Source organism: Mauremys reevesii, linkage group 20 (genome assembly GCF_016161935.1).
Source record: "Mauremys reevesii isolate NIE-2019 linkage group 20, ASM1616193v1, whole genome shotgun sequence".
NCBI lineage: Eukaryota > Metazoa > Chordata > Testudines > Geoemydidae > Mauremys > Mauremys reevesii.
The window spans coordinates 4,616,528-4,642,891 of NC_052642.1; the positions used below are offsets into that span (position 1 = coordinate 4,616,528).

At 56.6% G+C, this 26,364-nt stretch overlaps 1 protein-coding gene across 1 annotated transcript in view; it reads left to right on the forward strand.

The window, feature by feature from the left end:
• The window catches only part of TMEM132E (transmembrane protein 132E), a 232,763-nt gene that overhangs the window by 174,254 nt on the left and 32,145 nt on the right, over positions 1–26,364 (forward strand). The window contains exons 2-3 of the mRNA XM_039507304.1: positions 14,833–15,739; positions 20,943–21,083. Of these exons, the coding sequence (XP_039363238.1) occupies positions 14,833–15,739; positions 20,943–21,083 (1,048 nt within the window). The remainder of the gene's footprint in view (positions 1–14,832; positions 15,740–20,942; positions 21,084–26,364) is intronic.

The window sequence follows — 26,364 nt, forward strand, 5'->3', positions numbered from 1 at the left end:
CTAAGGTGTCTAAGACCAGATTATGGGTTGCTGATTATAATTATGCTGTCTGTATGTCTGTATCATTTGTAGTTAAAGTTATAAGTATTGGCTCTGTAATGTCTATAGTTTGTATTCTGCTCTGCCTCTGGGAAGTGTCCCAGACAAGCTGATGTTAGCCCGGCATAGCTGGCTTGATGGCCCATTTAAAGAGCCATCAGCTACACAATTGACCCATGGAGAGAAGGCAGACACGCCTTGTGACTCAGCAGAGTATGCAGGGACTGGCTCATGTGACTCAAGGCTCCATTTTGCTGTAAATTTCCACAGTGAAGACAAAGGGATTCTTACACCTGGAAAAGTCTATATAAGCCTAATGCCTCATCTCCATCTTGTCTTCAATCCTGCTTCTGACCTCTGGAGGGACTTTGCCACAAACTGAAGCTGTACACAGGGGACTGAACGACCCATCCCGGTGGGGGATGCTCTCCAGAGACTTAAACCTGCAGTTTACTCCAGCACTGCTGCAAGCCTGAACTAAGAACTTTGCCATTACTGTATGTAATTGATTGCATTTAACCAATTCTACCTCTCATCTCTACCTTTTTCCCTTTGTAAATAAACCTTTAGATTTTAGATTCTAAAGGATTGGCAACAGCGTGATTTGTGGGTAAGATCTGATGTGTATATTGACCTGGGTCTGGGGCTTGGTCCTTTGGGATCGAGGGAACCTTTTTCTTTTATTGGGGTGTTGGTTTTCATAACCATTTATCCCCAGGACGAGTGCACTGGTGGTGATGCTGGGAGACTGGAGTGTCTAAGGAAATTGCTTGTGTGACTTGTGGTAAGCCAGTGGGGTGAGACCAAAGTCCTTTTTGTCTGGCTGGTTTGGTTTGCCTTAGAGGCGGAAAAACCCCAGCCTAGGGCTGTAACTGCCCTGTTTGAGCAATTGGTCCTGATTTGGCACTCTCAGTTGGGTCCCGCCAGAATCGCTCCGTCACAGTGGCGTAGTCGTGCTTGGATCCACAGAACCAGGTCAATTAAGCTTTGGGTCAGAACCCCACGCTGTCCAAATTTTAACTTTGGGATTGAGAGTTTGGTTGGTTAAAGATCAGTGACTATGAGACAGAGAGCATCAGGAAAAGCAAGGAAACTGCAAGCCTTGAGAGACAGCTTGCAGTTTGATTATGAGCAAGAACTGGCAGAAATTCGAATGGAGAAAGAGGCTGATGAGAGAAAGAAAGAAGTTGCTAAGAGAGAAGAAAAAGCTCGTAAGAGGCGTCTGGAGCTGCTGGCTGCTGAGGAGAAAACTCGACAGATGCAACAGGAGACAGCTAGACTCCAACTCCAAGTCAAAAAAGCAATGGAAGAACAGCAGAGACTGTATCCTCTTGAAAGTCCAGTTTGTAACAATGTTGGTATGTTGTATCACTCCAAGCAGTTGTCTGTGAACAGCCCTGTGTGCTGGGACAAGGGAAGTAAAATCCCAAGCTGTGTGTCTGGTAAAGGAGAACGTGTCTCCGGCTCTTCTGTGTCTGTGGAGCAGACAGAAGGTGCCTGTCAGCCTGTAATGGTTGAGGGTGATTCAGTTGTCTCGAAGTTGGTTGTAAATACAGCTAAAGCCCAGGAAGGGAATGGTCCTGAGTTTGTGTCTGCTGGGGGGAATGGCACTGTGACTAGGTTGCATCCAGTTAGTGTCTTAGCAAAATCCCAGAGACCAGACAGTTCTGGTGCTTGTAGTTTGCCAGTTGCTAATGTGTGGTTGGAAAAGGGTGCAGCAACTCTGTCTGATCAGGGTGATACCCCAGCCGGGGCACAAGGAGAGCATAAAGGTGATTTAATTGTGTTACCGACTGACAGTTTGACAACTTGTATCAAGAAGGAAAAGATTCCTGAACTTGTTCATGGCCAAGGGAAGGAGACTACTTCTGACCTGTTATCTAGAAAGTCTGTAGCATCTGTGGTTGCTCAGGAAGTGTTCCTTTAGAGCAAGCCCTAGGTGAAGAGGAAGGGCAGAATTTCTGAGAGGGGTGAATTGCTGCTTAGAGAAGCTCCTAGGGAAAGGAATCCTCATGGTAGCCTGTGCAAGCAGTTTACTGCAACTGAAGGGTGTAAAGGTGATTTAATCAAGAAAGTTTTAGTTCCTAACAGCCAGAAATTTTCTGTTGTGAATGGATCCACTGACTTTCCTTTTGAGAGATCCAGTGTGGGCAGCTTTGAAAAGGTCTCAGGTGGAGTAGAAGCTGTTAAGGAAGTTGAGCAGCCCTATAACCACCTGGCTGTGTGTGGCCAGCTTGTTGGTGGGGAGACAATGCTGTTGGGACAGGAATGTCTCCATGCTGAATCTGTAAGTGAGCAGTCTGTGCTTCAGGATCTGAGGACAGATTCAGTTACTGGTGTTTCAGGGCAGAACAGTTGTATGGCTAAATGCTTGAGGAGGCAGGGAGAGCAAGCCAGCTCTCACCCTCAGACTCTTTGGATTTGTGTGGTATCTCTGTAAGACAAAGTCCAGCCGTGGAATCCATAGCAGCTAAGAAGTTAAAAGCTAGTGTCTGTGTTGATGCGAATTACTGGGCTGGCAGGGAGAAGAAAGACTTGCTAATGGCTGTTAGCACGGAGGGCCCACCCCATCAGCCAGTGATCTCTGTTAAGCAAGAGAAATCAGGGTTTAATCCTGAAGAACAAGAAGGAAAGAGAAGACTGAATTTTGCAAAGGGAACCCGCAGGTTAACCCTAAAAGGCCCAAACTCCAATGGTATTGAGCCAAGGGTGTGGCATGACAAACATGTTTGTAGATGGACACTTGCAATCAATTTGTTGTTATTGCTAATGCTAACTGTAACAATGTACAATGTGCCTAATCTTTTGGAAAATCCCTTGAACATGTTGAAAGGAATACATGAAAACACACTTTATGTTAAAGGGCCTTGCTATACTGATGTTTCACAGTTAATGCCTGTAAACAGTGTTGGAACTTTTCACAGGGGAAAATACATTCCAGACCTGATGTGCTGTATGAGAGGGGAAACTGAGGCACACTACCATATTGCTTTCATGGCTAAATGCCAAGATTCCTGTTCTATGAACAACCTCAATATCTACATTGGTTTAATGTTAATTGGGTTCCAAACATTGGCCAAAGCTGGTATGGATAAAGTAGCTGTTTTCTTTAGCTCTTGGCAAGATCACATGAAACATACAGGAACCATGCTGCAAAAGCTAACCAAGTTATACCTTGAGTTTGTAAGGAGATTCATTCATGTTATTGAACATGACTTTGATAAACCATTTCGGTTATACACTGGTACGGCCTCTAGCCCAACACTAGCTGTAGTGAGACAGACCCAAGGAAAGGGGGCTCTTGGGATGCAGTCAGTGATGTTTTGTCATCCCTTCCTGCATCAATTTTGCGTTGGGGTGTGACGTTATTGATATAAATTGGGACCATATAGAACATGGGTTGCAACCAAGGTCCTGCAGTGGCACCAAATCTTAGATAAAGGGGGTCATCTAAGGTGTCTAAGACCAGATTATGGGTTGCTGATTATAATTATGCTGTCTGTATGTCTGTATCATTTGTAGTTAAAGTTATAAGTATTGGCTCTGTAATGTCTATAGTTTGTATTCTGCTCTGCCTCTGGGAAGTGTCCCAGACAAGCTGATGTTAGCCCGGCATAGCTGGCTTGATGGCCCATTTAAAGAGCCATCAGCTACACAATTGACCCATGGAGAGAAGGCAGACACGCCTTGTGACTCAGCAGAGTATGCAGGGACTGGCTCATGTGACTCAAGGCTCCATTTTGCTGTAAATTTCCACAGTGAAGACAAAGGGATTCTTACACCTGGAAAAGTCTATATAAGCCTAATGCCTCATCTCCATCTTGTCTTCAATCCTGCTTCTGACCTCTGGAGGACCTTTGCCACAAACTGAAGCTGTACACAGGGGACTGAACGACCCATCCCGGTGGGGGATGCTCTCCAGAGACTTAAACCTGCAGTTTACTCCAGCACTGCTGCAAGCCTGAACTAAGAACTTTGCCATTACTGTATGTAATTGATTGCATTTAACCAATTCTACCTCTCATCTCTACCTTTTTCCCTTTGTAAATAAACCTTTAGATTTTAGATTCTAAAGGATTGGCAACAGCGTGATTTGTGGGTAAGATCTGATGTGTATATTGACCTGGGTCTGGGGCTTGGTCCTTTGGGATCGAGGGAACCTTTTTCTTTTATTGGGGTGTTGGTTTTCATAACCATTTATCCCCAGGACGAGTGCACTGGTGGTGATGCTGGGAGACTGGAGTGTCTAAGGAAATTGCTTGTGTGACTTGTGGTAAGCCAGTGGGGTGAGACCAAAGTCCTTTTTGTCTGGCTGGTTTGGTTTGCCTTAGAGGCGGAAAAACCCCAGCCTAGGGCTGTAACTGCCCTGTTTGAGCAATTGGTCCTGATTTGGCACTCTCAGTTGGGTCCCGCCAGAATCGCTCCGTCACAACCAGTTTCTTTGTTAAGCCGCTGACTGCCAGAAGCCGGGTTTGGACAGCAGGGGATGGATCACTGGATCATTGCCTTGTTCTGTTCATTCCCTCCGAAGCACCTGGCACCGGCATGGGGCTGGATGGAGACCCAGTATGGCCATTCTTACGCTACCAGTCTTAATCGTTAACCCCACACAGATACATTTGGCGGGCACTAGCAATGCAAGCGCCCCCTCCTCCCCGCCCCCCGATATCTAGGCTGGGTCTATAATAGATTTGAATTCCCATCATCTCTCCCACAGCTCAGTTCTGCCACTGGTAGGAACACAAGGATCCCCCGTGTAGATCAGCTGACCCCCTCCCCCGGGCAGGTCGAAACAACAGCTCTATTCCTGTGTGTTTTACATTGCCGTAGTGCCTGGAGGAGATCACCCTGGTCCATAGAGTTGCATAGAGGCCTGGTGTACAGCCTGATCGATCCAGATACCCCTATATTGAGCCCAGATGAAAGCGTTTCAGCCCTCTGAGTGTACCCGGGTGCCACCAATGCCCAAGGCCCATGAAATGGGGAAGGGTTTGATTAGGTGAGACACAGAGGGCCAACCAGCTGCAGGGGAAGGTGAAAACCCCCCAAGGTCCCTGTTGCTCTGAGCTGGGGGAAAATTCCTTCCTGGCCCCCAGTCAGCATGCGAGAGAGGCCCACCAGTCAGGCAGCTCAAAGAGGATTGTCTGTGCCAGCTCCAGGCACCGGCCTGCCCTGCCCGGTGTCCCGTCTCCGGCTGTGGCCAAGCTCTGATACGTGCGAGGAAGGAGCTAAGACCCCCCCCGCCCCCAACCACCACCACGGACGGGGAGCTCAGAGCCAACCCCTGCCCCCAAGAGATTGCTGTGCTCTTGCCATTTCAGCCAGTTCAGACAACACTGGGGTGTGACGCTGTTCAGGGGGAGCAAAGGGGATTGCATAGGAAATGAATCGGTGATGCTGAACATTCAGGAACCATAGAAAGGGCTAATCAGAGACTCCTGGGTCTTGTAATAACTTGCTAGCCAGCGCCTATAGAATCCAGCATGGAGGCGAAAATGCCAGTGATTACCGGGGGCCTGTAGACTGGCCTTTGAGCCACACTCTCCATTGCTCCGTTCCTCCACTCGCAGCAAGGACAGAGAGGGTACAGCGTATGGTGGTTTTGAATCCCTGGAGACGTGCAGGGCGTAAATCAGTGCAGCCTCAGGGCTGCTCCTCCTGGCCCCCTAGAGGCACTGGGGAAAAGCACAACCCTAGTGCCCCACAATCCGAACACCCCCCACTGATTTATCCCCATGCCAGGAGTGGTGTTATATGCCTGCGACACTCTAAAGCCTCTTTACGGGGCATAAACGCAGCAGAACACAGCAGAGAGTCAGGCCCCGGTTCCCACCATTGCTGTTGCTGCGTCAGCCCCCACTGTCAGAGCGATGGGGGGACTCTGCTGTGCCCAGAAAGCCTTGGAGACCCAGAGCTGTACATACACCCACAGATGGAGACTGAATATTTCAGCGTCTTTGATTGCCGGGTCCTTCTTCCTGCAGTGGGGACAGGACCGATCGGCTGCTTCGGAAGTGAATCACTCCAGCTCCCCAGCGGGCGTCAATTGGCATCGCTCCATTGAAGCAACAGACCTTGGCTGATTTGCACCAGCCTGGTGCATTTCAAGAGGCCGCATGCGCCAGGGCTGTCTGGCTCACAGCGGAGCGAGCTGTCGGGGTGCAGACCGACGTGCTGGAGATGAGAGAGGGGGTGGCGAGAGCTGAGGAGCGCAGCCTGCCGAGCTGACCCAGAGTACGAGAGAAATGAACACCGGGGAGGTAGGGATAGAAGGAAGGAAGAACATGTGGACAAGGGGGATCCGGTGGACATAGTGTACTTAGATTTCCAGAAAGCCTTTGACAAGGTCCCTCACCAAAGGCTCTTACATAAATTAAGCTGTCATGGGATAAAAGGGAAGGTCCTTTCATGGACTGAGAACTGGTTAAAGGACAGGGAACAAAGGGTAGGAATTAATGGTAAATTCTCAGAATGGAGAGGGGTAACTAGTGGTGTTCCCCAAGGGTCAGTCCTAGGACCAATCCTATTCAATTCATTCATAAATGATCTGGAGAAAGGGGTAAACAGTGAGGTGGCAAAGTTTGCAGATGATACTAAACTACTCAAGATAGTTAAGACCAAAGCAGATTGTGAAGAACTTCAAAAAGATCTCACAAAACTAAGTGATTGGGCAACAAAATGGCAAATGAAATTTAATGTGGATAAATGTAAAGTAATGCACATTGGAAAAAATAACCCCAACTATACATACAACATGATGGGGGCTAATTTAGCTACAACGAGTCAGGAAAAGATCTTGGAGTTATTGTGGATAGTTCTCTGAAGATGTCCACGCAGTGTGCAGAGGCGGTCAAAAAGCAAACAGGATGTTAGGAATCATTAAAAGGGGATAGAGAATAAGACTGAGAATATATTATTGCCCTTATATAAATCCATGGTACGCCCACATCTCGAATACTGTGTACAGATGTGGTCTCCTCACCTCAAAAAAGATATTCTAGCACTAGAAAAGATTCAGAAAAGAGCAACTAAAATGATTAGGGGTTTAGAGAGGGTCCCATATGAGGAAAGATTAAAGAGGCTAGGACTCTTCAGTTTGGAAAAGAGAAGACTAAGGGGGGACATGATAGAGGTATATAAAATCATGAGTGATGTTGAGAAAGTGGATAAGGAAAAGTTATTTACTTATTCCCATAATACAAGAACTAGGGGTCACCAAATGAAATTAATAGGCAGCAGGTTTAAAACAAATAAAAGGAAGTTCTTCTTCACGCAGCGCACAGTCAACTTGTGGAACTCCTTACCTGAGGAGGTTGTGAAGGCTAGGACTATAACAATGTTTAAAAGGGAACTGGATAAATTCATGGTGGCTAAGTCCATAAATGGCTATTAGCCAGGATGGGTAAGGAATGGTGTCCCTAGCCTCTGTTCGTCAGAGGATGGAGATGGATGGCAGGAGAGAGATCACTTGATCATTGCCTGTTAGATTCACTCCCTCAGGGGCACCTGGCATTGGCCACTGTCGGTAGACAGATACTGGGCTAGATGGACCTTTGGTCTGACCCGGTACGGCCTTTCTTATGTTCTTATGTTCTTATGACTCGCCCGGGGAAATCAGCCTGCGGGACTCCCAGCTGCAGCAGGTCAAGGAGGCAAACGCTAGGGCCGGCCTGCATGATTTGATGGCCAGTCATAATGCCGTCAGCAGCGCTGTTGTAGCCGTGAGTGAGACGAGGTGAAAGAGAGAAGCTTCTTCAGGGCAGACAGAGCTGTGGCGCTCGCAAGCCTGCCTGTGTCACCGGTAGGAACACTGGCAATCATGCACCAGGCTGAGATGCACCCAGAGGGACCAGCACCTGCCTTTGGCGCCGGCTCTGCCCATGGGACTGGATGCTCTGCACAGCGGTGAATGTTGCCGTAAGAGAGGGGTGAGCAGATTCCCTTCTCCTGGGCGCTGCCTGAGTCAGGGACATCGGGAGGATGATTTATACCAGCTGGGGACCTGGTCCAGGATTCCTGGAGTGCCCTGCTGCTAACCCCACCCGTCTCAGGCCATCTGCCGTCCTTCGTCAGTGTTCACTCGGTGTGACGGTGCTGCGCCGTCATGACACAAAGTGAGTTCCCTTCCTCGGCTCGTATTGTAATTCTAGCAGAAGACAAGATCGTGCTTGCCTGCCGATTCAGTTGTCCTTATGCCTAGGCTTGGAAGGATTAGATTTGGATTGGTAAATGTTGGTAAACGTCCATTTCACCACACCCCAACCAAGGAAAAAATATTCCCTCAGTGCTCAGCTCACTTTACAAAGAGGCAAACCAAGAGAAAAGCCGCTTGAGAACGTATGAGAGTTTGATTTCTATTTCCTTTGTGTCGTTTGACCAGCGACGTTGACAATTCGCGTTTTAACCGTTCTAAATCTCGGCATGGAATCGCAGATATCGACGGTCATGACACATTTTGATTGTCTGAACTCCCTCCCCCTTCATAATGTTGCACAACTGTGACCCTTTAAACTGATCAAAATCTAACAAATGTCTCTGAAGAAACATCGATATTGTCCATCGAAATGGTGAAAATATAAAAATCAAATGTTGCCCAGCCTAAACCAACCCCTCGGCATTCCTTACGGGCGAGCTCTCATTAAAAGGCCACGTTTAATGCTGCTCAGAGCTGGATTCCCCAAGCCTCAGTGCTGGCAGTTCGATCTCGGCACCTAGCGGGCACCCCCCACACGGAGACCTTCTGAAACTCCATCCCTAGATGGGTGCAGGTTTCTTTTCCTCGTGGCATAACATCTGCTGCACTGGGATGAAACTCAGCTTGCCACGGTGGGACTTCCTGGGATCAGTGCGTTTCCTTATTTCGAAAAGTGCCTCCCACATTTGAACGTGTTCCATTTGTCTGGATTTTTCAGAAATAAGTGCCTGCGGTGGGCACAGTACGTTTGTTCGCCCTTTCCCTTAAGGCCTGGGATCTGTGTTGTCTCGGCTGGCTGTTTTGTGTCTGTCAGGCCAGGCACGGCTCTCAATTGGACATCAGGCCTGGTGGAAGCAGGAACTGGCCCCTTTGAGTTTCCCTCACTAGCTGTTTAATCAACAGGCAGCGATATTGCCAGCGAATTGTCCAGTGGGCTGCTCTTTAATTCCCTGGGTCGAGACCGCAGGAAGGAAGGAAGCTGCGGAGATTTAGTCCCCTGTGTGTTAATTAATGGGTTCTCCCCAGACAGGCTGGTAAGGGCCTGTCTTCGTGTCCTTAATTCCAACCTCTCTGACCGCAGGAGCAGTCTCCTGAGTGGTGACCCTGATCTGTTGCCCTGCTGGGCTCTGCAGACCTGGCTTGTTACTGGGCCCCTGGGTTTCATTAATGACAGTTGGTGTGGCCGAGTTTTGCTGATTCACTCCAGCCGAGGACGTAGTTCAAGGATACAACAGGCAGAAAGCACAGTGCTGCCCCCCCCTCCCCCCAGGATTTACCCCAGTATCTGCTGGGGAGGTGGGCTGGGCCTGCTCCACCCTTCGCCTTCTGTCACACAGAGTCCTCTGCTGAGGTGGGGTTGGACGGGCCTCCACAGCAGCGGGGCTGGGTCTTAACACCCTGTTGAGATGCTTGGGGCAGTTCCCCTCCCCGCCCAGAGCAATTGTCTCAGGCTCTCTGCAGACTCAGGCAGAAGTTGCTGCGTTGGTTACGCTTGAGTCACGTTTTGGGGCTTTTTACCACCGCTTCCCAGGCTAGGAACTGACCTTGGTTTTTTAATTGGAAGCTAAAAGTCTGGTGTGATCATAAGACTCTGGAAGCCGGAGCCCTAAGAACTGGCCTGCCGGGCCTATGATTTAAACTGGTTCCATTTCCCCCCTCCAACTGGGCCAGGGTGAAACTGGGGTGGGCCAGGTCCCAAATACTGGCGTTCCCATTCATACCAGTCCCCTCTCCTCATGAACCTTTCCCATGGGTGTGCACGTGCCTACGGGCTCCCCAAGGTCAATGGGAGGCTGTCCTTTCATTCCTATCCTCCAGCACAAAAGGGGGTTCGTTAGCTCTGTGTTGTGGCACCGCAGGGCGCTGGGGTACGTTAGCTCTGCGCCGTGGCACCACAGGGCACTGTGTTCGTTAGCTCTGTGCCATGGCACTGCAGGGCGCTGGGGTTCGTTAGCTCTGTGCCGTGGCACTGCAGGGCTCTGGGGATTCGTTAGGTCTGTGCCGTGGCACCGCAGGGTGCTGGGGTTCGTTAGGTCTGTGCCGTGGCACCGCAGGGTGCTGGGGTTCGTTAGGTCTGTGCCGTGGCACCGCAGGGTGCTGGGGTTCGTTAGGTCTGTGCCGTGGCACCGCAGGGTGCTGGGGCTCGTTAGCTCTGAGCTGTGGCACCGCAGGGCTCCGGGGTTCGTTAGCTCTGTGCCATGGCACCGCAGGGCTCTGGGGTTTGTTAGCTCGGCGCCGTGGCACTGCAGGGCTCTGGGGGTTCGTTAGCTTGGTGTCGTAGCACTGCAGGGCACTGGGTTTCATTAGCTCTGTGCCATGGCACCGCAGGGCTCTGGGGTTCGTTAGCTCTTTGCCGTGGCACCGCAGGGTGCTAGGGGTTCGTTAGCTAGTGCCATGGCACCACAGGGCTTTGGAGTTTGTTAGCTCGGCGTCGTGGCACTGCAGGGCGCTGGGGTTCGTTAGCTCTTTGCCATGGCACCGCAGGGTTCTGGGGGTTCGTTAGCTAGTGCCATGGCACCACAGGGCTTTGGAGTTCGTTAGTTCGGCGCCGTGGCACCGCAGGGCTCTGGGGGTTCGTTAGCTCGGCGCCGTGACACTGCAGGGCGCTGGGGTTTGTTAGCTCTTTGCTGTGGCACCACAGGGCTCTGGGGTTTGTTAGCTCGGCGCCGTGGCACCACAGGGCTCTGGGGGTTCGTTAGCTCGGCGCCGTGGCACCGCAGGGCGCTGGGGGTTCGTTATCTCGGCGCCGTGGCACTGCAAGGCTCTGTGTGTATTTAGGTCACTCTGTGACACTGCAAGGTTAGACCCCCCTCCTCTGCCAATGCCCCTCAGTCCTGACCCGAGTCCTGACCTCTCTCTCCAGGGCACTGCTCGGAGCCGGGCCCTGGGCCCTGGAGCTGTGTCCCAGGTGCTGGCATGGTGAGCTCACCCCAGGGCAGTGGGGCCGGACTGCTTCTTGGAGACTCCTATCTCCCCGCCGCTAATGCAATAGCAGCCCCCCCCAATGGAGCCGAGCCCGCTGGACCCCCCCCATTCCCTGGTTGTGGAATTAGCTCCCCAGTCTGAGCTTTCACTTGAAAAACCACAACAGGCCCACACGTCCGCCAGCGTGAAGCAGCCCCACCCATCCCAGCTGATTTCAGTGGCGCCACCTTGATTTATACTCCCTGACAAACCTGGCCTTCTGCGCCTCCCCTTCGCAGTTGGGCAGGCCTCAATGCATGGCGTGGTGCGGCAACGTCCGCCTGAGTCTGCAGGCAGCCTGCTCCAGCAGCTCGGCAGGCGGGTCGGAAATTCGCGGCACTCGGAGGACATCGATTCGGTGCCATGGAAGCAGTTCGTGGTTTGACTTTTACACATTTGTAAGAGCCCAGACAGGCGTCGGTCCGAAACCTGCTTGATTTCCCTGCCAGCTCACCCACCTGGCTTCAGCGGCCTGCCTGGTGGGCTGACAGAGTCTGGGAACACCGGTTCCCTAGCTCCAAGGTTCCCGCTTCAACCGGGATTCCCAGGGCGTCTACACCCCCAGCCCAGTCAAGCCTTCCACGGTCCCAGCTCCCTGTCAGCAGGCAGGATGCTGGGGAGCCTGGAAGCCGTAGGACTGCTGGCTCCTCAGCGGCCCCAGCTCCTGACGTCCTCTGCTCCATTCCCTTTTGCGGAGAATTTTGAAGGTTTTTGGTTTCATTCCAAATTGGAAGGAAACCAGATTTTGCAACATCAAAATCCTCCTGCTAAACAGAACTGCCTTTCTCCGCCCAGCTGCAGTTCAAACTGCTCCTTTGGTCTCGATGGGGCGTTACCTCTGAAACCTACCAATGTCCATCTAGAGGGTCACATTGCTCTCTGTTGCACTGCTGCCCAGTATGGCAGTTCCTGCGCTTCTCCCTCAGCCCACCTGGTGCCCAAGTCCCACACTGCCCCCTCCCCAGATGCCCGACCCCCAGCTGCCTTCTCACAACCCCCACGCTGCGGCTCGGAGCTGCCAGCACCACCCCCCTGACCCATCACAGTGGGAAAGGGAAGATCAGTGAAAAGCATATTGTCTCGCAGATCAAAGGAACGCTCCCAGGGGCTGCTGGGCTGAGCGTACTGCTTATTTACATAGTGGCTTCATTAAAAACTCCTAATTTTAGCAAAGCTTCCCCAGAATCCCCAGTCTGCCCGAGGCGGCAGGATCCAGGGGCCTGCTGCAGAATTTAGATCTAGCTCCCCACAGAATCGACGGGGCCTTCGTGTTCTCTGGCTTGCAGCAGCTCTTAGCAGCCCCAGACCTCAACTCCTTGTGCTGGGCACTGTATGTTATTTATTAGGAGCATTACGGTAGCGCCTAGCTGCCCAAGTCAGGGGTCAGGATGCCATTGTGCTGGGTACATTATTAGGTACATTACGGTAGCACAGTGGTTCCCAAACGGGGGTTCCAGAACCCCTGGGGGGTTGCGAAATGTTACAGGGAGTTCTCGGGAAAGAATTCCCTAATGGCGGACAGAGCTGTCGTAGGGACCCCGGGCAGCGTGGGGCCAGCAGCCCGGAGCCCCTGGACTTCCAAGAGTGAAGCAGATCGAAGCAAGCGTATCTATCACACTGAGGAGATTTAAACTTCAAGATTCCTAATAAGAAATGGAAAGGGAGGTGGATATTTTTTGCTGTTTTTAAAATTAAGTAGGCAGCTAGTGTTGTTTTTAAAATTATGATGAAGAACAAGTTTAAGCTTTGTTGTAATGAACGTTGTTTGCCTGGACTGCTCAAGATCTGAATGCTTGTGTAGGAGGAACGATTTGAGTCGGCTTCTTAAATCCCTTCCTGCTGTTTCACATATGATACTTGGCTCGGTATGTTATTTATTAGGAGCATTACGGTAGCGCCTAGCAGCCCGAGTCAGGGGCCAGGACCCCATTGTGCTGGGCGCGGTACGTTATTTATTAGGAGCATTACAGTAGCGCTTAGCAGCCCGAGTCAGGGGCCAGGACCCCATTGTGCACGGCGCGGTACATTATTTATTAGGAGCATTACGGTAGCGCTTAGCAGCCCGAGTCAGGGGCCAGGACCCCATTGTGCACGGCGCGGTACGTTATTTATTAGGAGCATTACGGTAGCGCCTAGCAGCCCGAGTCAGGGGCCAGGACCCCATTGTGCTGGGCGCGGTACGTTATTTATTAGGAGCATTACGGTAGCGCCTAGCAGCCCGAGTCAGGGGCCAGGACCCCATTGTGCACGGCACGGTACGTTATTTATTAGGAGCATTACGGTAGCGCTTAGCAGCCCGAGTCAGGGGCCAGGACCGCGTTGTGCTGGGCGCGGTACGTTATTTATTAGGAGCATTACGGTAGCGCCTAGCAGCCCGAGTCAGGGGCCAGGACCCCATTGTGCTGGGCGCGGTACGTTATTTATTAGGAGCATTACGGTAGCGCTTAGCAGCCCGAGTCAGGGGCCAGGACCCCATTGTGCACGGCACGGTACGTTATTTATTAGGAGCATTACGGTAGCGCCTAGCAGCCCGAGTCAGGGGCCAGGACCCCATTGTGCACGGCACGGTACGTTATTTATTAGGAGCATTACGGTAACGCCTAGCAGCCCTAGTCAGGGGCCAGGACCCTGTTGTGCTGCAGAAACCCAGTGGATTTCCAGTCTGATTCCCCACCTTTTCCAAATTCCTCGCTGCATTTTCAGTCTGTATCTCACGGGGGCGTTGGCAAAATCTGGGGCTCTGAACCAACCCAGGTGGAGATCGGCATCTCCCCGAATGGGCCCCAGTCTCTCCTTGCGTTTTTCCTAATGCAGTTTTGCCGCAGCTTATCTCCCGGTCGGTGTCCCCCCACCGTGCGTTTCCTCCCAGAGCCCGCGGTGAGACCTGGGGCGCAGAGCTCTGGCGGCGAAGGGCGGAGTTGGGGAATCAATGTGGGAGTTTCTTCACCTCCCAATAAAAACGGTTGTGAATACACACACTCACGTCCCCCCTTTCCCCCCCCCCAGCAAACTGCCCCGTGCTGCCGATGGTCTGATGGGCCGGGGCGTTTGCCAGGGGCCGGCTGGTGTGATAAAACTCATGGCCGGTGGCTTATAGGCCCCGACAAGCTGTGGAGAGTCTCCCGGGAGGGGCCCCACCCCGCAGGGGGTTGCACAGACTTTCAGCGCCTCAGGGGTTCCTGGAGCTGGGACTCCAGGGGATTGTGCAGGCACCGTACCGAGGGGATCCCATTCGCTGGATCCTTCGGAGCTTTGCCTCTGGATGCCAGTGCTGTAGGTGCCCCACGCCGGCGCTCCCGTGGGACTGCAGGGGAGGTATAAACCCAGCACGGAATCCAGCAGAGACAGCAGGCCGGCTCCTGAGCTAGTGTCCATCTGTGCCTCGGTTTGCCCATCTGTACAATGGGGATAATGAGACGGCCCTCCTGTGTAACGCGCTTTGCGATTGGTGGATAAAGGCGCGGTCACAGTGCTGCTGACAGCATGGGGGTGTGTGTGTGGGAGACGCAGGGGTACATGGCAGGTGCAGGGCAGTGGCCGGTCAGGGGTGGCGGGGGCTGCCGGGGGTGGCAATGCATGGGCGCTCAGCACTCTGTCCCGTCCCTAACCCGCCCTGTTCTCTGTCCTGTTTCCAGCCCAGGGCAAGGTGCCGGCGCCCAGCTCGGAGCCCCCGGAGCCCTGGCCCCCCGCGGCGGCCGTGACCCTGCCTGTGAGCTACCGCCTCTCCAACACCCGCCTGGCCTTCTTCCTGAAGGAGACGGGGGCGGGGCCGGGGGGGAACGCCAGCGCCCCCCTGCAGCGCTCCGAGCCCTTCGTCGTCTTCCAGACCAAGGAGCTGCCCGTCCTCAACGTCTCGCTGGGGCCCTTCAGCACTGGCCTGGTCCTGCCCAAGGAGCAGCTCCAGCCCTCCAGCACCCTGGAGATCCCCGACCGCCTCACCGTCAACTGGAAGGTGCGAGCCTTCATCATCCAGCCGCGGGTGCTGGCCAGCCAGCCCGTGGTCCAGGTGCTCTTCTACGTGGCAGGCCGGGACTGGGACGACTTCGACGTGACCGACCGGCTGCCCTGCGTCCGGCTGCACGCCTTCCGCGAGGCCCGCGAGATCAAGAGCTCCTGCCGCCTGCGGGGCAGCCTGGCCACCTGCCTGGTGCAGGCCGAGCTGCCCCACGCCTGGTTCGGCCCCTCGGCCGTGCCCCTGGGCAGGAGGAAGGTGCCGGAGGCCCTGGAGCTGAGCGGCGAGAGCCAGCAGGCCGAGTTGTACTACACGCTGCATGCGCCCGACGGGGCCGGGGAGTGCCCCGGAGAGACGGCCCCGCGCCGGGGGGGCGGCGCTGCCCGGACCGAGGGCCCCACGCAGCACCCCCTGCTGCGCATTGGCAGCATCAGCCTCCTCCAGCCCCCGCCCACCCAGCTGATGCAGGAGCACAGGCTGGACGGCAACATCTTCATCCGCCTGCCGGACAAGCCCCTCAAGCCGGGGGAAGTGCTCAGCATCCTCCTCTACCTAATGGCCAACTCCACCGTGGAGCACTTCACGCTCAGGTACGTCCGCGGGGCCGGGGGCGAGCACGGTAACCGCTCCTCTGCAGCCCCGGCCTGAGCGCCAGCCTGCTGCTAGGAGGCGCTGTGCTGCTGCGTCGCTGCGCGCTGGGATACAGCTGCCGCGGCCCACCCCAGAGCGGGCTGCATTTCAGCAGCGAGTGCAGCGATCCCTCCCAGGTTTGGAAAGGCGCTTGGTTTCGTTGGGAGTTCGTTGGCTGGGCGCTCTTGAAAGTCCGATGGGGAGCCTGTCTCCCGGGGGCAGGTTCAGCGGCGGGTGGGGAAGGGCGCGGGTGGCGCTGTGTGTGATGTTTAATCCCCGGAGGTGATTCTTCGGGCCTTTTGGTGGGCGCAGGGGAGGAAGTGTCGTCACGCGTTGTTACTGCGGAGCACAAGGCCCCCGATGCAGACGCCCCCGGGGAGCTAGCCAGACCCACAGACGGGGCGTCCGAGGAGATCAGAGCAGGGTCTGACTCGGCGTTTGCTGCTGTGTCATTAGAGCGGGTGGGAAAACGGGCCTTTATCAGGCCCAAGCTTGTGTTTCAAACACAGACTATTTTGATTCGGGGCCGCTGCCGTGGGTCCCTCTGGAGGCTAGGCCGGCTGGCTGCACCGCCTCTGCCAGGCCGCGGGGCAGGGAGACCGTCCATCATGGGATCATGCCCCTTGGCTCAGCGCTCAGAGGGCTCCACCTCAGAACGGTGGCTTCCCACGGGGCCCACAGGCCAGGTTTAACTTCAGAGCTGCCGGATATTTGGAAAGGTCTGGCCCTACGGGACTTACCCAAGGTCCTATGGAGCCAACAGCAGGGCAGATTTCCTGGGTCCCAGCCCAGCCTCCCTCGCTGGCTCTGATGCTGGTTCGGAGGGTGGCCTGGAGGAGATGGCGCCGCAGAAGGTGGATGCCAGGGCAGGGCCTGGGCGCTGGGTTTTCTGGGGGGTCTCGGGGGACAGTGCTGTGAGGATGCTGCGAGCACTTCGGCGATCGGCTCAGCTCCCGGGGTGCGTGGCAAGGGCGCAGTGAACAGGGATCCCTTGTGAGGTTGGCCTCGTTAACCTGATGCCAGTAACTGTGGGCATCCCCACTGTGGGTGCATGTTACAGATGGGGCGTGGTGCAGAGAGAGAGGCCCTTTTTGGGCGACAGGGGAGGCCGGTGTGTGTGTGTGTGTGTGTGTGTGTGTGTGTGTGTGTGTGTTCCTGGCAGCCCTGCTCGTCGCCCCAGCGCACAGCTGTCCCCATGCCAGGGACCCCGAGCCCATGGCAGGCAGTTCAGTGAGTGTTGGGGAGCCCCTGTCAGTCTATCATGGGAGTCATACAGCACAGGGCGTGAACGTCTGCCTGGCCCCTGAGCGGGACGGGCCCTGCCATGGGGCACAAGGGACAGCCAGAGCAAGAGGTGCAGGGTCCTGGCAGGAGGCTGAATGAGTACGGGGGGTGGAGGGGAGAGGAGAGTGGGGCTGGAGCTGTGGGGTGCAGAATGGGCATGGCCAGAGAGTGCTGCAGTGGGTGGGTGGGTGCTGGAGGGGCCGGGTGGCAGAGCAGTAGGGCGCTGGAGGGGCGGGGTGGGCAGGGCTTTAGGGCACTGGAGGGGCCGGGTGGCAGAGCAGTAGGGCGCTGGAGGGGCCGGGTGGCAGGGCTTTAGGGCGCTGGAGGGTCCGGGTGGCAGAGCAGTAGGGCGCCGGAGGGGCCGGGTGGCAGAGCAGTAGGGTGCCGGAGGGGCCGGGTGGCAGAGCAGTAGGGCGCCGGAGGGGCCGGGTGGCAGAGCAGTAGGGCGCCGGAGGGGCCGGGTGGCAGAGCAGTAGGGCGCCGGAGGGGCCGGGTGGCAGGGCTTGAGGGCACTGGAGGGTCCGGGTGGCAGCGCAGTAGGGCGCCGGAGGGGCCGGGTGGCAGAGCAGTAGGGCGCTGGAGGGGCCGGGTGGCAGAGCAGTAGGGCGCTGGAGGGGCCGGGTGGCAGAGCAGTAGGGCACTGGAGGGGAGGGGTGGCAGGGCTTTAGGGCGCTGGAGGGGCCGGGTGGCAGAGCAGTAGGGCGCTGGAGGGGAGGGGTGGCAGTGCTGTAGGGAGCTGGAGGGGCCGGGTGGCAGAGCAGTCGGGCGCCGGAGGGGCCGGGTGGCAGAGCAGTAGGGCGCCGGAGGGGCCGGGTGGCTGAGCAGTAGGGCGCCGGAGGGGCCGGGTGGGCAGAGCAGTAGGGCGCTGGAGGCCGGGTGGCAGAGCAGTAGGGCACTGGAGGGAGGTGGCAGGGCTTTGGCAGGGCTTTAGGGCGCTGGAGGGGCCGGGTGGCAGAGCAGTAGGGCGCTGGAGGGGCCGGGTGGCAGAGCAGTAGGGCGCTGGAGGGGAGGGGTGGCAGGGCTTTAGGGTGCTGGAGGGGCCGGGTGGCAGAGCAGTAGGGCGCCGGAGGGGCCGGGTGGCAGAGCAGTAGGGCGCTGGAGGGGCCGGGTGGCAGAGCAGTAGGGCGCTGGAGGGGCCGGGTGGGCAGGGCATTAGGGCGCGGGAGGGGCCGGGGGGCAGGCCCGTAGGGCGGCGGGGGGGCCGGGTGGCAGAGCAGTAGGGCGCTGGAGGGGCCGGGTGGCAGAGCAGTAGGGCGCTGGAGGGGCCGGGTGGCAGAGCAGTAGGGCGCTGGAGGGGAGAGGTGGGCAGAGCTTTAGGGCGCTGGAGGGGAGGGGTGGGCAGAGCTTTAGGGCGCTGGAGGGGAGAGGTGGGCAGGGCTTTAGGGCGCTGGAGGGGTGGGCTGGGTGCCCTGCACACACGGCCAGCTGCCCAGGGCGAACCGCCCACGCAGTGGAAAGGAGGGGGAGCTGGCACCGGGTGGCCACGTGGGCAGCGTGATGGGCGCGCCGTGTCTGGGGGAGGGTTCGGACCAGCTGCTGGCAGGAGGGTGTGGATAGGGGGCTGGGAGAGGTGGAGGGTGGAGATCCCTTTAGGCCAGACTCAGAACAGGACCCTGCCGTGCATGGAGCAGTCGTGGTCATCCGGCAAGGTGCTGAGCCCCCTCCCCCAGCCCCGCCCAGGGGAGCGCTCGGCGTCTGGCACGTGGAGCCCTGGCATGCTGGCATCACGCCCTTCTCCAGTGCCAGAACAGGCATCACACTTCCTGGCGTCCTTCCCAGCCAGTCCGAGCCCGGAGCTCCTGCCCGCTCTCCCTCCAGCAGCGCCCGTGGGGGGCCCCGTCGCTGCTCCTGCCCTGCCCTGGGTTCAGCACTTGGGAAAGGGAAGGATTTGTGGCCTCAGCAACCTGGAGAGCTGTGCCCTGCTAGCCCAGGCCTGGCTCCTGATGCCCCTTAGCCCTGGCCTGCAGCCTCCTGCTATCCCCCCTTCCCCCCTTCCCAGATCTGCCAGGGCCCCTCCTTCCTTACCCACAGCCCCCTGCCATGCCAGCCCCTCATGCCAGGTGCACCACTGTGCTTGCAGACTGCCTTGGGACTGGGCTCCAGACAGGAGGCATCTGGCAGACATGGCATAAAACAGAGCTATGGAAAAGCGTAAGCAGGGTGCCTGGATCCCGGGGGTGGCAGCTCCTGGTTCATAGAGCCCTTGATTGGAGCCCGAGCGTAGAGCCCTCCCTTCGGTGATATCACTGACGTCATGGGGCAAAGACAGAGCCATTTGTTAGTGAACGAGCCGGATGCGAAAGAGATGGGAGAGGGAGCACCATCCCCACCAGCTAAATGCTCAATGCACCCTCCTAATAACCCCACCCCAAGCCACCGAGCCGCTGCGTGCGCCGCTCGCTCGCCCGCTGGGAGTTCATTCGCTCGGCTCCCGTCCTGTCAGGGCCCCGCGGGAGGGGAGGGAACAGCGAGGGGAGCAGACTGTAGCAATCTCCCTGGAAGCACGGCGGAGAGCCGGGGATTGAGCTGCAGAGGGAGCTGCCTTCTCCGCCCGTTGGTAGTGGGACAGGGCCCCTTTGTCCCAGGTCTGCACCGGTGAAAGTCTCTCCAGCATCCCACGGGCGATGAGCTCGGAGGGTGGTGGGGGGGGTGGGGTCCTTGATCCAGGTCCCAGCAGGCCACAGAACCGATCACCACTACTTGCCAGGTCAAGGACCCCCGAGCGTCTCCGCGCGTCTCTGCCCTGGATGCAGCCCTGCCGGGGGAGGGTGGCGAGGAGCGGAGGGGCCCGGGGTGGTGCGTCCCAAGGAAATAAACCTTGGTGCACGCAGCCCCGTCTGCCTGGGCAACCCTACAATAACAAAGGGAGTGTCCTGCAGCTAGGGCGTTACCCTGGCCTTCAAGAGCCCCCTGCTGTGCCCCAGACTCCCCGTGTGCCCTTGGCCACATCACTTAGCGTATGATTGCACCTGGAGCAGCCGGACTTTCAGCCCAGCTAGCTCGGGTCCTGAAGCTGTAGCAGCACCCAGAGCCCTGGTAGCACGTGGCGCCGCATCCTCACAGCTGAGTGCTGCCGACACCGCTGCTGCGTACGTCACCCACCCCAGGGAGCCAGGCTAGGACCCTGGGCCCGTTGCTTCCCCACACACAGAACTCTCCTGCTTGAATGAAAGACCTTTCCTAGCTGGTAGCAGCAGTACGTCTGTTATCCGTTGGGCGGGCCAGTCTCTCCCGTTCTCACACACACTGTCAGGCCACGCCCTGCCCAGACCCGTCGGCAGCATCCTTCACCTCTGCATCAGCGCAGTGCACTGAACTCCTGCCCCCTAGTCTGCCCTGGCCGCCGGGCACCACACGCGCACACAAAGCCGGGCCAGAGCCGACGTTCTCTAGCTCGACTGCAAGATCTGGGCGGGATGCAGGGATCACTGGGTGAGGTTCTCTGGCCGGGGTCATGCAACGGGTCAGACTAGCTGGTCACCGGGTCTCTTCTGACCTGGAAATAAGCCCCTGCAAAGCAGAGTAATCCAGTATTAGCCACCTACAGTCACTGCCAGGCTTTCATAGCCCCTGAATAACACCTCTCTCTCACGTTAACCTCGGAACGCAGTAGCACCCCCGTCTGCCAGTGGGGAAACTGAGGCAGGGAACGCCTCTTTCCTGACTTCCAGTCTAGTGCCCTGCCTCTAACCCTAATGGCTACTAGCCGCCCCCAGCTGAATACTAGCCGGTAGCCGCAACGTTGTCCACTGTGGTCCCTGGGGGAGGAACAGTGCTCTGGGACATGACGCCCCTTCCCCCGGTATCGTTCCCGCCGTGTGTGGCCGCAGGCAGGCAGCCGTGCGGACGTGAGCCTGGCTCTCCTCTCCGGCTCTGCAGGGTGAAGGCCAAGAAGGGCGTCAACCTCGTCAACACCAAATCCAGGAACCTCCAGTGGCTGGTGACCTCCGAGCTGCTGACGGGCGGGAAGCACTCCACAGCCACCGTCGACGTGGCCAAGGTAGACGGCGCGCTGCCCAGGTAAGCGCCTCGCCGCGTCCCTTTCTCTTTCTCGGGGTCAGCGTCTGACCGAGCCACGGCATCGGGCGGGAATTTCCCCCCGCTCGGATCGGCATGGATGGGGTCTCTGCCTTCCTCCGCAGTCCGGGGCACGGGTTGTCTGCTGGGATCCTCTGGGCTGGGCACGTCTCACGTGCCGCGGCACTGGTGCACCTCGTGTTCTCTGCCTGCGGCTCGCCAGGGCTTAGTCTCCAGGGGGCTGCACTTGGGCTCCACGCGGGTTTGCAAGAGATCTGGTGGCCCCTTCCGACCTTCGCCTCCAGGATCACTCACCAGGGGGCTCCTATGCTGCCCCCCCGAGGGCAGCGGCACCCAGCTGAGGGGCGGGACCGTGGTGGTCTGTATCCTCCTGCTGCGACACGGCCCCTGGCGCTGCTCGGCCTGGCTGGCAAGGCCCATTCTGTGGCCGGGAGCATTGCAGGGGCGGGGCAGCATTTGTGGCTCATTGCAGGGGGGGGGGAGGGAAGCGGGGTCTCGTGTTGCCCTGCGGGAGCCCCCAAAGTGGTTGGCTTTGACGAAAGACCCCGTCCCCCCCTCCTAGGCCAAAGGCTCTGGAGGGGCGTTGCATTAATGTAGATAGACTCGATGGGCCGCAGATGTTAGCCAGGATGGGTAGGGAATGGTGAACACACCTGCACCCTGCGTCTCTTATCCCCCATCCCCGGTGAGTGGGGTCTCCTTGCAGCAGGCTTCCCCTTTCAAATTTGGCATCTGCCTGTACCTTGCCGGCTGCCCTCCTTCCCTGGACACTGCCCAGAGCGGCACGCAATGCACGTGGGCGGGGCCGTGCTGGGACTCCGCTCGCCCGGCCTGCACGTGCTGGAGCTGATAAACTTGCCCTTCTGATCTAATGCGTCCGTGCCGCACGTTAGCCCACAGGGGAGCTCGTTATCTCTGCACAACAGACCTGAGCGGCGCTCCTGGTGCTCGGATCCAGGCAGCGGCCCCGCTCCGGCCTGCACGGGGCTCGCAGTGCAGCCGCGCTCGACGGGCCGCCTGGGGAACCCTGCCCGCCCCAGAAATACTCCCATCCCCGTTCCCAAATTCCACTCCTTTCCCCTGCTCTCCAGGCAGCCTGCCCGGGAGCTCATCAGAGCTGGGCGGAGATGCCGGCGGCATGGAGAGGCTTTGCTATTCACTGGGATCCTCTGCCCATTGCGCTCTGCTTAGGTGGGGCCCCAGCATGGGGCTGGCTCTTTAAGCACCTGGGCATTTGGGGACTCCAGCAGGGATCTGTCCCCTGGGCCTAAGACCCACCCTGCCCACCCCAGCAGGGATCCGTCCCCAGGGCTCTCACGTCTCTTGCTCACTGCTAGACAAGCTGATATTTGGGGAAGGAGAAGAGGCAGCCTTCCCCCTAAGCAGCTCCCATCCCCAAAGCAGCCACGTGAACCTTCAGGACACAGGGGCGATGGGGGCAGGTTGCCTGCCCAGTGAGATCTTATCTTGGCACCCTAGATAGCTGGGCAGGTCCCAGCCAGGGGATTAGCCTGCCCGGCTCTGGTGTAGCCAAGGACAGTGTGAGAAACCCCAGAGCAGAGAGTTCTGTGCCCTGGCGGCTGGGCCGGCGCCGGCGGTGGGGTGTGCAGTGGCAAAGCTGTTTGTTTCCAGGAAGAGGCTCTGCCGCCCACGGGGCTTGGGGCCAGCTGGGAAGCGGAGTACGGCCGGGGGTTGGGATCTGGCTGGTTTAACAGGGCCGGGGCAGAGTTTCTGGACGGAGCGCTGATCACGGACGCTGCGCCTGTGTCTGGGGAGACGAAAAGCCGGGGCTGTTGTTTTGTGCCGTATGGGAATGAACGGAGCGGGATGGCCGTGGGGAGCCCCGCGCCCAGCAAGACCCAGCTGGGGCCTGCAGAATGGCAGTGGGCCAGGAGACAATCCGGCAGGAATCCCAGCAGGCTCCATTGAAACCCTCCTGTTGACCTTGCTTAGTTCGTAGGGGCCTCTGCTTCTACGGGCAGATCCTTAGCCCCAGGAATTAGAAGCCCCAAGAGACAATCGGCCCAGTTGCTATAGGTGCTAGCTGGAGGCACTAGAGGTACAGGCGCCCGGGGGGCAGGTTACAGGAGCGTGGGGCAGGTGGGGTTGGGAACTGGAGGTGCTTGTGATGCTCTCGGGTGGTGGGGTCGCCTGGAAGCAGCATGCCCCCCCCGACGAATGCCTGAGGGCCGGCAAGATCCCACCAAGCCGGGGCAGCGAGGGACAGGCCGCTCTCCAGAGTCACCCTGAGCTGCATGAAAGCGACTCTACTGGCCTGGCCTCAGGGCGCCTGGTGGTCTGCAGCTGGCCTGGGCAGGGGGCCTCGTGGAGAAGAGAATGGCTTTGGGGCGTATCCCCGATAATGGGCGTGGAGCCAGAGCCCATGTGCGTGGTGGCAGGGATCTTGGGGCTGTCCTTAAAGGTATCTCAGGGTGGTGGGAATCCACGTCTCCTGGAGTTCCACAGGCACTTTCCTCCATGCGGCCAGTAGAGTTTCTTCTGTCCCGACGCAGGAAAGCCAAGGCTCTTCCTGCCAATCAGAGCCTGGTCCAGGATTCACCCGTGCAGCTGGACTAGACTGAGCTCTTCTGTGATCGGTGTTGTCCTTTGCCACCTGTCTCTTCGGTGCCGATTTAACTGGGGTCACATTTGTGGAGGATGATGCCAGAACGGGAGGAGCTGGAAGCTGGCTGCGTGGTGAGCTGGAGAGATGAGAGTGAGAGTGAAGGAGGAGCTGCCACCGCTCGGCACAGACCCTGGAGCATTTAGCTGCGTGACAAGGATGGCGCTTGTCCTCGTTTGGTCTGAATTAATTCCAGGGAGCCAGGCCTAGAACCTTGATCGTTCACTCCAGAAATACAGGCCTCTGCTTCTTGCACGAAAGGAGAACACCTGCTGCTGCGGCTAAAGGTGCCGCAGGCCCAACTATTTCATTCACTTGCTTGTGCAACGCAGGCCAGTACGTTACACCTACCCCTTGGCCAACAGCTCAGCTGGGCTGGGAGGTCCCATGGGAGGGAGGAGAGACACGCCAGCTAAATGAAGGCCACAAGAAAGCCCCAGACCTGTTGAGAGGAGCTGGCATTGGACTGCGGGGGGAGGGAGGGATCAGACCAGATCTGGAGCTGAGCTGTAAGTTTGGCAGCACAAAATCAAGGTCACACTTTGACAACCCCCCTCCCGGCCTCGGGAAGCCGGAGGTGGCCCTCAGGGGGCTAATTCTGTTCCGCTCGCCCGGTGTGCACTCCGTGGGAATGCCTGATAAGTGTTTGGGGTGAGGGAGTTTTTAACTGAAAGAGCAGCTTGTGAATTCCTTGAGGAAAGACAAGTCCAGATGCTCAGGAGAAATTCCTCAGCCTTGAAGGTGGACTGAAAGCTAAGCTGGAAATAGAGGTAAACTTAGATGTAGGCCCTAGACACCCCTAATGCCCAGTCTGGGGGAGCTATTGATCACCATCATTGGTTTTAATTTGCCGTAGTTAATAATCCAATGGCACCTCACAGTTTGCTAAAAGAAACCCTAGAATGTGCATTTCTGATGAGGTTTACTTGCAGTATATTAATCAACCACTAGATGGCTCTGTGATGTAGAGTTCCAGGATCAGGTCCCTGGTAAACAAAGGCAACCAAGCTGGAACTCAAGTTGTGTGGAAGAATGTTTCTTTGCAACTATAGCTGCTGTTGATTTCTTTAGTAAACGCCTCCTGCTTAGGAAGATCTGTGTCCCTCCATCACACGATGGTGCCAGATACTTAAGCACCCTGAGATTTCCATAGTAAATCAGGAAGCGATGGAGGATTTCACAGGGTGGGAAAGAAAGAACATCATCATTACCATTACTTATTTATTAAATATCATTAACATAGCAGGACGCATTCACACAGCTCCTTACAGACATCAGTTAACATAAGAGCCTGGCCTCTAGGAGGTTACTGATCCAGCTAACTTAGCAACAGTTAAATCAGTTGTGATTTATGTTCAGAAATAAAGAATTATTAATTGTCACGATTAACTAATCAATTAATGTGTGCAGTGTAGCAGCTGGGGGCCCCAATCAAGGTCTCATTGTGCCAGGTGCTGCGCAAACATAAAAGGAGACAGACTCGTCCCTGGGGAGCTTAAAATCTAGTTAAGAAAAATGGACTACAACTGTTGTATTGAATGCCCACTTCAGCAGTTAACCTCTAAGCCCATGGAGCAGGATGGGCTTAGACCCAGGGAAATGCAGCAGAAGTGAACAAAGAAAGGGAGCGGGACCAGGCGACTTATTGAGTTTGAAGCATTAGATGATTCAACAGACACGTCTGCATTTGAGACCCAAGTGAGTGGGTAACTGCCCTGGCATGTGTTAACCTTTTCAGCAGGGGGCGCCCTAGAGCATACTAAACCAACACGCCATCCTGATGCTGAGCGTTGTCCGAGACAGGATGCTGGGTCAGGAGGACCCCTGCTCTGATCCGGTGTGGCTCTTCCTGTTCTGTTCTTGTGTATGTGGGAGTAAATCCAGAGTCACACCCATTGACTTCAGCAGCCAGAGCTGGTGGAACCATTTACATAATCAATTTCATATTATTCTCCTCATTAATTATTCCGCTACAATATGGTGGGTTTGTGACATGCTGCTAAAATGTGTTCTGCGTCCCCTTTCAGCGGCCAGTCTGTGTAAAGGATGACAGCCTACTACTGCAGCTAGCTAAAAGAGTTGTTGTAGTCCTTCAGCTCGCGTGATAGAGGCCTGCGCTTTCGAAGCGGCAGATCTTTGCTTCAAGCCCTGCTGATAACCCATGGGAGTGAGGATGTGGTGACAGTTTCATTATTTGCCCAGCTGCCTAAGCTGGGTGAGTCGCTCAAGGCTGTTTGCAAACATACACAGTTCTGGGCATTTTTTCAAATGCGCTGTTGACAAATAATCATATTTTTTTCCAGTCTTCACCGATCTGGAACCTAACCAGGAGCAGAGTGATCAGCAGTAAGCCTGCGCTTGTCCGTTAGGCCTGCTAGTGCCTGGGAAAGGCAATTAGGTCCCTAATTTGGTTCCTCAACCTCAGTGATGCGTTTACATGGGTGTAACACAGAGTCATTGAAAAATGTCCCCATTGCAGTGTTTGCATTCCATTGTGAGTGGGCTGGGGGTGGGCAGAGATCCCTGTGACTGGGGAGGGGTAGGACGGGGAGTCAGGGGAGGTCCCATTCTCCACTTCTCAGCCTGATCCTGAGCACAACCACAGCTGCTCCAGCCTCTCTGAATCCTGCTCTCACTCCC